Source organism: Pristiophorus japonicus, chromosome 16, assembly GCF_044704955.1.
Source record: "Pristiophorus japonicus isolate sPriJap1 chromosome 16, sPriJap1.hap1, whole genome shotgun sequence".
Taxonomy (NCBI): Eukaryota; Metazoa; Chordata; class Chondrichthyes; family Pristiophoridae; genus Pristiophorus; species Pristiophorus japonicus.
Genome location: NC_091992.1, coordinates 39,006,871 through 39,019,172, shown reverse-complemented (window position 1 = coordinate 39,019,172; position 12,302 = coordinate 39,006,871). Strand labels below are relative to the sequence as shown.

Here is a 12,302-nt window from a genome sequence, read left to right as displayed (position 1 = left end):
TGTTTTTTTAACACTCTTTGTCCTTTTAGAATTATATTGTAATGTAGCCCTATTTGATTTTTGCCTTTGATTTCTCTGCCCTCCACTTTTAGTTATCTGCTTTTTACCTTTTGCTTCGGCCCCCATTTTACTTCCTTCTGTCTCCCTGCATAGATTCCCATTCCCCTCTGCCATATTAGTTTAAACCCTCTCCAACAGCACTAGCAAACACTCCCCCTTGGACAATGGTGCAGAACGTCTGGTTTGTACTGGTCCCACCTCCCCCAGAACCGGTTCCAATGTTCCAGGAATTTGAATCCCTCCCTCTTGCACCATATCTCAAGCCACGTATTCATCTTAACTATCCTGCTATTTCTACTCTCTGACTAGCACGTGGCACTGGTTGCAATCCTGAGATTACTACCTTCGAGGTCCTACTTTTTAATTGAACTCCTAGCTCCCTAAATTCCTCATCCCATTTTTTACCTATATTGATGTTACCTATATGTGCCACCACAACTGGCTGTTCACCCTCCCCCTCCAGAATGCCCCGCAGCCACTCCGAGACATCTTTGACCTTTGCACCAGGGAGGCAACATACCATCTGGAGTCTCGATTGCGGCCACAGAAATGCCTATCCCCCTTACAATAGAATCCCCTACCACTAAAGCTCTCCCACTCTTTTTCCTGCCCTCCTGTGCAGCAGAGACACCCATGGTGCCATGAACTTGGCTGCTGCTGCCTTCCCCGATGAGCCATCTCGTCCAACACCAAACAGATGCAATGCTCTGTGATAAGACGTGTGATTGAGCGAGAATGTGATTCAAGAATGGGCAAATATGAAGAAGAAAGCACCAGCGAATCCTAAGCAGCAGTGAAAGTTGCTGTGGGCGTCTGCTACTACAGAAAGGGCTAAAGATTTGTTTGTTAGCTCGGGCGCCAATGAGCTGCTAAGTGCTTGCCACCCGAACGCCTGCCGTGAAATTCATTGATGGTTTAGCGCCGGTGCGATCAGTTACCGCTGCGCACTCTAGCGCCACCTACTTGCTGATGTCATGAGTTGCAACACGACGTTAGCACGCGATCCCAAACTTCACTCCTCTCGCCTGCCGCAGCGCCTGGTGCTATCACCAACAAAGAGAGCAGGCATTCCGTGGGAGCTCCTGGGGCGATATTATAAAGCAGGAGCAGTTGGGTGGCCAGTGTAAAATCTTTTAACATTGCTGTGATTCTGTGAGCTCTGACACTCTGCCGCTGATGCTTCCAATGCTCCCTTCAACTTTCTCTCATTTTTCGGGTGGTCCAGCTGACCTCCCCTTTAGGCGCTATGATGCCGGTTTCCTCGCGCCAGAACCTCATTATCCCTGCAGCGCTACCGCCCCGTAGTGCCCTAAGAGTAGCACGGAACACTTCCCTTAATGCTCCACTCCCCTCTTGGGGCGCTAATAGTGAATATTTCGGTTGGCGGCGGTAAACATCGTCTGGCGCTAAAATTAGCGCCCAAGTGGTGTCACCGCCTCAAACTGGGCTATAACGAATTTTTAGCCCAAAGACTTTAATATATTCAGCATCCAGCTCAATAAAGATAATAAAAAGAATTCCACACAGACTGGTGATATATAGAGAGAGACAGACTTATATAGTTGACAGAAAATAATTCACACACAAAAGCTCTGTTTTTAATCATTGTGGTTTATGATTGTTTAGAAATAAATGATCAGATCAGGCTCCCGGTGTTATCACAATCCACACACACATCTGCAGTACTGTGAGTTCTGGAGATTACAATCAGACCAAGATAAAAGGAAAGTACCTCACATGTATTTCCAGTCACTCAAGAATCTCTCACCCTTACTGAGAGGTGACGGCAGAAATGAAACTATCTGAGGTGTACTCCAGACTCTGGCGTTGTGCTTGGCTGTGCTGCAGAGCTGTGCAGTTGTCAGAACAGACATTAAAAGATCCTGTAACCAGGCTGGACCTCATCACCAGGGGATCGCCTTTCCTTCCCAATCCAGGTACTTTCCAGCATCATTCTGTGACAGGCTGGCCAGCACTTTCAATACACTGCTGACACTGTAAGTGACTGTCAAGGGAGCCTGAAAAACAAGATAAATAAATAAAACTGGATTCAACCAGGACTGGGTTAATCCAAATATAATCAGGCATTTGTGGCTGTGTGTGCACATGGTCCAAACCCCACAGTATCATCGTCAGTGCCTTTAGGATAAGAAAGGACAAAAAATGGCCAAATGAAAAGTAGACATGATCAATCACAGAAAACGTATTGCAAAGTTGAGGGGATAGTGCAATGAGGATGGTGATTTATGCTTTTTTTAATCTTATGATCTTATGTAATTTTATGTAATTTTTTTCTCTCTGTTTCCCATGCCAGCTGGTAATTATTTTGCCATTCACACCCTATCTCGACTAATCTTTTTCTAACCTCTGCCATTACCATCTCAAATCGGCCCATCATCCCTTTTGTCTCTCTAATCCCTCCTGCCTTCCACCCTATCACAGACATTCCCTTTTGTTCTTTCCTCCCCTCCTCCTTTTAGTGCTCCTTAAGAATCGGTTCATTTTGAACATTCGCTAGTTCTGACGAAGAGTCATCAACCTGAAACATTAACTCTGTTTCTCTCACCACAGATGCTGCCTGACCCGCAGAGATTTACAGAATTTTTTGTATTTATTTACGTTTATTTTTAGCCCTGTTAAAATATGTAAATTACATTTTCAAAATTGTAAATTTTTGTTTTAACTATTTAATTAAATGCCATTTTAATTCATTTTAAATATGTAATGGTTATTTTTTTTATTTATTTGATGTGTAGATGTATTTTTTAAGTGATCCCCATTCATACTTATGGGAATTCCATACATATATTCAGACATGAAGTACAACTGGAGGGAAATAAGTACTTGTAGCCAGTAAGAAGAAAGAGGAATTTGGGATGAGGGTAGAAACCATAGCCCTGTGATGGTGCATTCCCTGCACAGTCAACAGAAGTAATGATGTGACTGTAACCCTGGGTCCACTGCAGCTCTCCTTACCTTCATGGTCCCCATGTCTGTTTGAACCCAGCCAGGATGGATCGCGGTACAAAGAATCTGATACTGCTTCAGATCCTCTGAAAGGCACAGACTCGCCATGTTTAATGCAGCCTAGAAGTGAAACAAAGGAAAATATCAAACATATTCCAGTCCATGTTCCATGATAAGAGTATGAGTCAGCAGTATGAAGAGAGTGTGAGCAGTGAGCACACGGTTGCGGGAGCTGGTATAACAAACAACACGCACAACACATCAGAACTGTTTTAAACAAAGACAGATTATGTGTCTTTTCTTTGCTATAGAAATCACAAATGGGTCCAAGGTTCGAGGAGGCCCACTCCATTGGCGGCGGTTCAATGGAGTCATCGAGACATTAAGATCCAGAGCCCGTCCCAAATCCCACGTATGGGCTCATCTGAATGGTTGGGGCAGGCCACTGGTTTTTGCAAGCACGTTTCAGCAGTACATCCCCCAAAGCGACCTTTTAGGCTTAAGAAGAAAGGACCGTCAAAGCCTTTGGCTCTGAAGGGAGCCATTCTGTCCCTTTGAAAGATAATAAATCTCCTCTGGGAATAATCACCTTTGTCTGCTAAAGACTTGGAGCCTTTGTTGGAGAGTCAGCAGAACTCACACCAACATGTGGCTGCCTAGGGTTCTAGGGCTGCCAAGGATGTAATCGGCCAAATGAGGCTTACCAAGTTGTTCCCATTCATTTTCTTGGGTGCGCGGGACGTTCAAAACTTCGCGCGTACGCGGTTTTTCTCATTGAAAAGCCATCGATCCGGCTGCGTGGGAGGTCCAGAGAGCCGCGGGGCCAAGCAGCTAAAAGGGAACATTGCCAAGGATATAATGGGTCAAATTGTTGGGGTAGCTCAGGAATTCCTGATATGGGGAGACAACAGTTGAAAGATTTGCCCACAACCCCTTGCATTGCCGGAATTTCCCATATGGGTGCAAAGAAACAGAACTGTGTCAAACCCCATTTTACAGTTTCCTGACTGGAGATCTGCCCCACTTACACCTTGACATGGATTTCAGGCCCAAAGAGATTTTGTTTAATCTACATGTCTATCTTTAATCTACAGCTAGACAAAGGTCCTGCCCTTTGTCTAGCTGCAAAAACCGAAGACTCATTGAGAGCACAGGCGCCACCGAGCAGGATGAAGGGTCTGATGAAGAGTCACCGATCTGAAACGCTAACTCTGCTTCCTCTCCACAGATGCTGCCTGACCTGCTGAGATTTCCAGCATTTTCCGCTTTTATTCTAGCAGGTGGAATATCCGCACTATTAATGTAACCCAATTACAGACAGCACTCTGAAGCCCACAGCAGCCTGCTGAAGTCTTCAGTTCCAGTCTCAGGGCTCTCAGAAGCTGCAGTTTCCCACAGATGCCATCACCGAGTGTGCGGCAGTCTCTGAACAGACCGCGTGACGGGTTGAGATATTAACCCAGTCATTTCTTACTCCAGAGGCTGATGGACCTGCTGTGTAATTTAAGCATTTTCTATTTTTGTGGTTTTTTAAGCACAACATCTTACATTTATGTAGCACTTTTAAGGGCCAGCTCTGGCTCTCTTCCAGCACTCTCGCCTCGGAGTCAGAAGGTTGCGGTTTAAGTCCCATTCAAATGACTTGAGCACATAATCTAGGCTGATACCTCACCTCAATGCAGTGCTGAGGGAGTGCTGCACTATCGGAGGTGCTGTCTTTCGGATGAGACGGTAAACCGAGGTACAATTTGTCTTCTCAGGTGGACATAAAAAATCCATGGCACTATTTCAAAGAAGAGCAGGGAGTTCTCCCTGATGTCCTGACCAATATTTATCCCTCAGCCAACATCACTAAAATACAGTTTCCTGGGCATTATCACATTGCTGTTTGTAGGAGCTTGCTGTGTATAAATGTGCTACACAGTTTCCTACATTACAACAGTGACTACACTTCAGAAAGTGCATCATTGGACGTAAAGCACTTTGCAGTGTCCAGAGGTTGTGAAAGGCACGATATAAACTCAAGTTTTTTGTTCTTTCTTTCTTTAACATAGTAACACGTCCCAGGGCGCTTCACATGAGCATTATCAGACAAAATTTGCTACCGAGCGAATAGAATGCCGGCCTTTATCTCAATAGGCTTGGAATACAAAGGGGTGTAAGGTATAAGATATTTTTACAGAGCTCTGGTTAGATCCCATCTGGAGTACTGTGTTCAGTTCCAGGCACCACATCTCAGGAAAGATATATTGACCTTGGAAGGGATGCAGCATAAATTCATCAGATTGATGCCGGGCTAAAAAGGTTAAATTATGAGGTCAGGCTGCATAGACTAGGCTTGTATTCCTTGAACATAGAGGATTAGGGGGTGATCTAATTGAGGTGTTTAAGATGATTAATGGATTTAATACAGTAGATATAAACTATTTTCTCTGGTGGGAGAGTCCAAAAAAAGGGGGCATAACCTTACAATTAGAGATAGACCATTCAGGGGTGATATCAGGAAGCACTTCTTCACACAAAGGGTGGTGGAAATCTGGAACTCTCTTCCCCCAAAACGCTGTTGAGGCTGTGGCTCAATTGAAAATTTCAACATTGAAATGGATAGATTTTTGTTAGGCAAAGGTAGTAAGGGATACGGAACCAAGGCGGGTAGATGGAGTTAAGATACAGATCAGCCATGATCTAACTGAATGGCAGAACAGGCCCGAGGGTCTGAGTGGCCTACTTCTGTTCCTATGTTCGTATGTTCCTACCTTGCTGATGCGGTACGGATACATAGGAGCCCTCAAGAAATTCTCCCGGCTCAATTCAATGGAACCCACCAGCGAGGTGATGTTGATGACTGCTGCCCTGTTACAGCTCATCCCTTCCATATCCAAGGCCTGTGCTGCCTTCTTCAGACTGGGTAGAAACGCCTGACAACAAAAAATAAAACAGAATAAACAGCATGACAATGCACGAAGTGAAAATAAAAATGATAAAAACCGAATGAAATAGTCAAATAGAGGGAAACCTTCCAAACAGCACTTAGTACAGTGAGGGCTGCACTGGGATTTTTCTCCACTTGTTTCCCTTATGCAGACACCATCACAGACATGAATTGACTCTCAGTGGCTGGAACAATCCCTTCATAATGGTCAGGGGCTGAAGGCTGAAGGCTCCCCAGGAGTGTCCAGTTGGGGGGAAAATTGCGATCGGAGGCTTCCTTCGTACGAACGCCTCCGACCTGAAAAAAATCTACAAAAGTACCTGGTGGTCCCGGAGGAACGTACGATTCCAGTCGGAGGCCTAGATTCGTTGCGCAGTACTTGGGAAGATGTTTTTCATGTACATACATACGGAAATGCTGGAGTCACGTGGGCCTGGACCACCAATCACTATGCAGTATTCTCATTGATAAAAATGGGAGCTCTGTTTGTACGGGCTCCCATTACTATCAATGAGAAAAACCTCTAAAACACCGAAACACAGCATAATAAATAAATAAAACACCTCACATATTTAAAATTAATTGAAATTTAAAGTAATTAAATGTTTTAGAAAAAGAAAATATTTTGGGGAATATTTTAAATGTGTTTTAATAGTGTTAAAAATAATCTTACCTTAATGGACAGGATATTTAATATAAAAATGAGAGTTTAAATAGAATTTTTATATGTTTTAAGTGTTACGCTGGTAAAAGTAAGCTATGTCCCTGCTTTTACCAGGCGTAAAAGTTTGAAGGACATTCGCTGGGCATGAGTTGGCAAATAGCCCAATCTCACCTGCACGGATGTCCTTCTCCCGGGGATGCGGAGGACCTGTATGGAGAAATCTTGACAGATGGGAAAAGCCGGTTCTTGGTGCATGTGCATCGCACCCCAAAAAATGGCTTTTGCGAGGCATTGACGGGTCTCTGTGCACTTCGTATGGACTTGTTGAGGTTGGAATTTTCAGCTCGTTATTTGCAGGTTGCCCCCAGGAGTGTATCAATATTTTTAGTGGCTCCCCAGGAGTGTCTCAATATTGAAAATAGGCTTTGAAACTTTTCAATGAACATGCAATGCTATAATTATCATAGGCAGTCCCTCGGAATCGAGGAAGACTTGCTTCCACTCTTAAAATGAGTCCTTAGGTGGCTGAACAGTCCAATAAGAGAACCACAGTCCCTGTCACAAGTGGGACAGATAGTCGTTGAGGGTAAGGGTGGGTGCGACAGGTTTGCCGCACGCTCTTTCCGCTGCCTGCACTTGATTTCTGCATGCCCTCGGCGATGAGACTCGAGGTGCTCAGCGCCCTCCCGGATGCATTTCCTCCACTTTGGCCAGGGACTCCCAGGTGTCAGTGGGGATGGTGCACTTTTTCAGGGAGGCTTTGAGGGTGTCCCTGTAATGTTTACTCTGCCCATCTTTGACTCGTTTGTCGTGAAGGAGTTCCGAGTAGAGCGCTTGCTGTGGGACTCTTGTGTCTGGCATGTGAACGATGTGGCCTGCCCAGCGGAGCTGATCAAGTGTGGTCGGTGCTTCAATGCTGGGGATGTTGGCCTGGACGAGGACACTAATGTTGGTGTGCCTGTCCTCCCAGGGGATTTGTCGCATATTGTGGAGACATCGTTGGTATTTCTCCAGCGACTTGAGGTATCTACTGTACATGGTCCATGTGTCTGAGCCATAGAGGAGGGCAGGTATTACTACACTCCTGTAGACCATTGGGGATATTGGGGATGTTAGCCTGGTCGGACGCTAATGATGGTCTGTCCTCCTGCTGTAATGCAGTGACACACAGTGTCATCGAGTGTCAAAGCTCAATATTGCAGAGGTGAGGAATAAAATTTCAGGTCAAATTCAAGTCAAAGTGCTGGTGGAGAGCTCTCCGGGTCCTTCCGATATATCTCACCATGATCAGCTTTTTAGGAGTCAGGAACAAAATTCTTTTCCCCTCCCCCACATTTATTTTTCAAATGCTTATGCACTTCCCTTTCAAAAACGATTACAGATTCTGCTTCCGTCACTGTTTCTCTCAGGTAATTCATGTCCTGTCAATCTACTGCTTAAAAATAATTCTCTCAACCTCTCCTTTAACTTTATTTAGCGAAACCTTTCATAATTTTGAAGACCCCTATCCTTTCTCCTCATAACCTTCTTGTGAAAAGAGGCCCTTTTTTTCTTCTTGTTCCTTGTAACTAAAGTCTCTCAGCTCTGGTATCAGCTTAGTGATCGCGCCTGCACCCACTCCATGGCCTTGACACCTATACTAAAGTAATGTTCCCCAAGCTGGATAGTGCAGAGGGAACATTGTATCTAACCCTTATTGTGCCTGACCTGGGAGTGCTGGAGGAGGAGGTGTTGAGAGAAATTTACTCTGTGCTGTGCTGCAACTAATTCATGAAGAGTGCTTAACAGTGACTCTGTATGTGAAATTAAATACTGTTTAATTCCCAGCCTGACATTCCTCACCTTCAGCAAATAATATTCAGGCCAGTTTGAGATCATGAGATAGGGGTTGGATACTGACGTCTCCAGGATCCATATCATACCAGCCATCACCTCGCATAGTACAGATAGAAGAAAGAAAGAACTTGCATTATTATAGCGCCTTTGATGACCTCAGGATGTACCAAAGCCCTTTATAGCCATTGAAGAAGTACTTTTGAAGTGTACTTTGTCCCTAAGATTGAGACCATCCGTTCACCGCCTCTGCCTCTTCCCTTCCTTCCCCTAGCCCACTGGGCCAAACTTCCTCGAAGGAAGCTCCCTGCCCTAGCCCTGACCTCACATCTTTCCCCAGTTTCTCTCCGACCTCCCTTCATCCTGTCTATGGGACTCACTTCCTGTTCCCTTCGCCCCTATTCCCAACAAACTGCTGATCACCCAATTTCCTTTTCTGGCTCCCATGTTAGCTGACATTGTTAACGGTTCTCTCTCCTCAGGTACTGTCCCCCTCTCTCTCAAATCTGCCATCATCACTCCTCCTCAAAAAACAACCTTTGACCCCTCCGCCCTTGCAAACTACCGCCCCATCTCCAACCTCCCTTTCCTCTCCAATGTCCTTGAATGTGTAGTTGCCTCCCAAATCCGTGCCCATCTTTCCCGCAATTCCATGTTTGAATTCCTCCAATCCATTTCTGCGCCTGCCACAGTACTGAAACGGATCTTATCGAAGTCACAAATGACATCATTTGTGACTGTGACACAGGTAAACTATCCCTCCTCGTCCTTCTTGACTTGTCTGCAGCCTTTGACACAGTTGACCACTCCATCCTTCTCCAATGCTTCTCCACCATCATCCAGCTGGGTGAGACTGCACTTGCCTGGTTCCATTCTTATCTATCTAATCATAGCCAGAGAATCACCTGCAATGGCCTCTCTTCCCGCCCCCTCTGGTGTCCCCCAAGGATCTATCCTTGGCCCCCTCATATTTCTCATCTATATGTTGCCCCTTGGCAACATCATCCAAAGACTCAGCATCAGTTTCCACATGGATGCTGATGACACCCAGCTCTACCTCATTACCACTTTTAGCGACCTCTCCACAGCCTCTAAATTGTAAGTCAGCTTGTCCGACATCCAGTTCTGATGAGCAGAAATGTTCTCCAATTGAATATTTGATAGAACGAAGCCATTGTTTCGGTACCTGCCACAAACTCCGTTCCCTCGCCACTGACTCCACCCCTCTCCCCAACTTCCATCTGAGAATGAATCTGACTGTTCGCAACGTTGGTATCATATTTGACCCTGAAATGAGCTTTCGACTACATATCCGTAGCACAACTAAGACCACCTATTTCCACCTCCGTAACATTGCCTGTCTCCGTCCTTGCCTCAGCTCATTCACTGCTGAAGCCCTTATCATCCATGCGTTTGTTACCTCTAGACTTGACTATTCCAATGCACTCCTGGCTGGCCTCCCACATTCTACCCTACGTAAACTAGAGGTGATCCAGCACTCGGCTGCCAGTGTCCTAACTCGCTCCAAATCCCACTCACCCATCATCCCTGTGCTCATTGACTTACATTGGCTTCCGGTTAAGCAACATCTTGATTTCAAAATTCTCATCCTTATTTTCAATTCCCTCCATGGCCTCACCCCTCCCTATCTCTGTAATCTCTCCTCCAGCTGCACAAACCACCGAGATGTCTGCACTCCTCTAATTCTGCCCTCTTGAGCATCCCTGATTATAAACGCTCAACCATTGGTGACCGTGCCTTCTGTTGCCTAGGCCCTAAGCTCTGGAACTCCCGGTTTAAACCTCTCTGCCTCACTACCTCTCTTTCCTCCTTCAAGAAGCTCCTTAAAACATACCCCTTATACCAAGATTTTGGTCAGCTGCGCTAATTTCTACTTATGCGGCTCGGTGTCAAGTTTTTAATCTAATAATACTCCTGTGAAGCACCTTGGGACGTTTCATTACGTTAAAGGCACTATATAAATGCAAGTTGTTGTTGTATAGTCACCGTGTAATATAGGATAGTGTACCTGCCACTACCTTTCACGTGCTGCATGTATAGACATGCTGTTATTGCTGCTGCTGCTTAAAAGGAGCATACTACTCCAGGGAGCAGCGCGAGCTGGTGCAGGAGAGCGATGGCTGCGAAGAGGGTGACTGGACTGGGCGTCACCAAGATCCAGGTCGGTGATTGGAGTGTGGACAGGTACAGCAGGAGCGGCGAGGTTGGGGTGAAGGAGCGGCGAGAGATTGCAGAGTGACGTGATCGGGGCCCAGGAGAGGCGTGAGTTCGGGGCCCAGCAGAGTCGTGGGCCCAGGGGCAGCACGGGCCAGCCCACACTGATATGTGTGTGCCCAAGGTCCGTGCAGCAGAACTGGTTTCCAGTCATCTTGGTTAATCCTTGCCACTGGATCAAGACCAAGCTCTGTCAAGCCCCTGTGGTGGCTGGTGTGCAACGGCCACCAGATGTTTAATAAATCTACGCACAGGCATCTTCCACCCTTCAATATGCAGTTCAGGACCTGGAATATTAGGTTCTTCATTGAAACACCTGTGAACTTATCGAACCCATCCCTTTTTTGGTGTGGCAGCATGTCATCCTCGATTTGAGGGACCGCCTAAGAAAGAAGAAGTATAGACAGAGTGTACCGACCATAACAAAAAGACTTGGATTTATATAATGCCTTTCACAACCCTCGATGTCTCAAAGCGCTTTGCAGCCAACGGGTTCAATTTTCCCGGGTCATTTGTGCCGTTCTTTTGCCGCGTGCCGTTTTTTCTGGTGTATTTATTTTTTTCAAAATTTCCTCCTGCGATCTGAGCCGGCATAACTGAGTTAGTTACGATTTATCTAGGTGAGTTTTTTTTGATGTAATAAGGGGCGTTCCCTCATGTCTGCATCGGTTTTCATAATTTTTTGCAGTTTGGCCAAAATGTTTTCCTCTGAGGTCGGCGTATCTGGCTACTCCCGAAAAATCTTCTGGTGAGTTAGCAGAAAGCAGCGCACATTGGAAAATCGGCGCTGAAAGGCGCCATTGTTTTTAATCGAAAATTTTGGAGGGAGTCAAGAACACTGTAAAAATCAATAATAAAGTTCAACTTTTTTTTAACCTGTCAACATAGTTAATGGAAGTTTTTTGGATTAAGATTTTCATTTGTTTCCTTACTCACATGCCACCGAACGTCTTCAAGCAGGGCTGGAGGGTCGTAGCTTAGGCCGGCAGAATCGGCCTCACGCCCGGACACAGGTATGGGGCTCAGCTGGAAAACAAGGCTGGCAGGGGTCGGGGGAGGAGAAAGGGAGGTGCCGACTGATTGGAAGGCTTGTGCACTGAGCCCGGGGAGCAAAGTGCCGATCGGAAGGCTTCTGAAGATTGCAATGAGTTTGGGGGAGGTGAGGTGGGGGGGGGGCACAGAGAGGGAGTGGCTGGAGAAAGAAGGGGCGAAGTTACAAGACTGAATTAGTTGGGGGGAGAGAGGAGAAGTTTTAATAATTGAACAAATAATGGAAATGATTCAGTTTTAATGTAAAATATATTTTATTCAAAAGTGTAACAAACAGTTTGTATTTAACTTAACTTTAATAAAATTATTCTTGTATCAAATTTCAAAGTTTTCAGTTACGAACACTTACAAACTTTAAGATCGCTAACAAACTTTAAAATCAATTATAAACTTTAAGATCATGTACTAATAAACACGTAAACTTACATAACTAACAAAAAACTTTTAATTTGAGAACAACAGTTACAACAGTAACAATAATAACAACATAAACAGCAGCAAAGCAAGATTGCACCCATCTCTCCTCCACCTTATTCTAAGACCGCTTGCCGCACTTGATCT

General features: G+C 45.4%; 1 protein-coding gene across 2 annotated transcripts in view; it reads right to left on the bottom strand.

Annotated features, from left to right (window-relative positions):
• Nucleotides 1-1,672: 1,672 nt before the first annotated feature.
• The window catches only part of LOC139227019 (C-signal-like), a 30,733-nt gene continuing 20,103 nt past the window's right edge, over nucleotides 1,673-12,302 (bottom strand). The window contains exons 4-7 of one of the 2 annotated variants that reach the window (XM_070858108.1): nucleotides 8,466-8,555; nucleotides 5,784-5,945; nucleotides 3,037-3,147; nucleotides 1,673-2,078 (exon numbers count right to left, since the gene is read on the bottom strand). In XM_070858108.1, the coding sequence (XP_070714209.1) occupies nucleotides 1,965-2,078; nucleotides 3,037-3,147; nucleotides 5,784-5,945; nucleotides 8,466-8,555 (477 nt within the window). In that variant the 3' untranslated portion in view covers nucleotides 1,673-1,964. The remainder of the gene's footprint in view (nucleotides 2,079-3,036; nucleotides 3,148-5,783; nucleotides 5,946-8,465; nucleotides 8,556-12,302) is intronic. The other variant, XM_070858109.1, reaches the window with a different exon arrangement.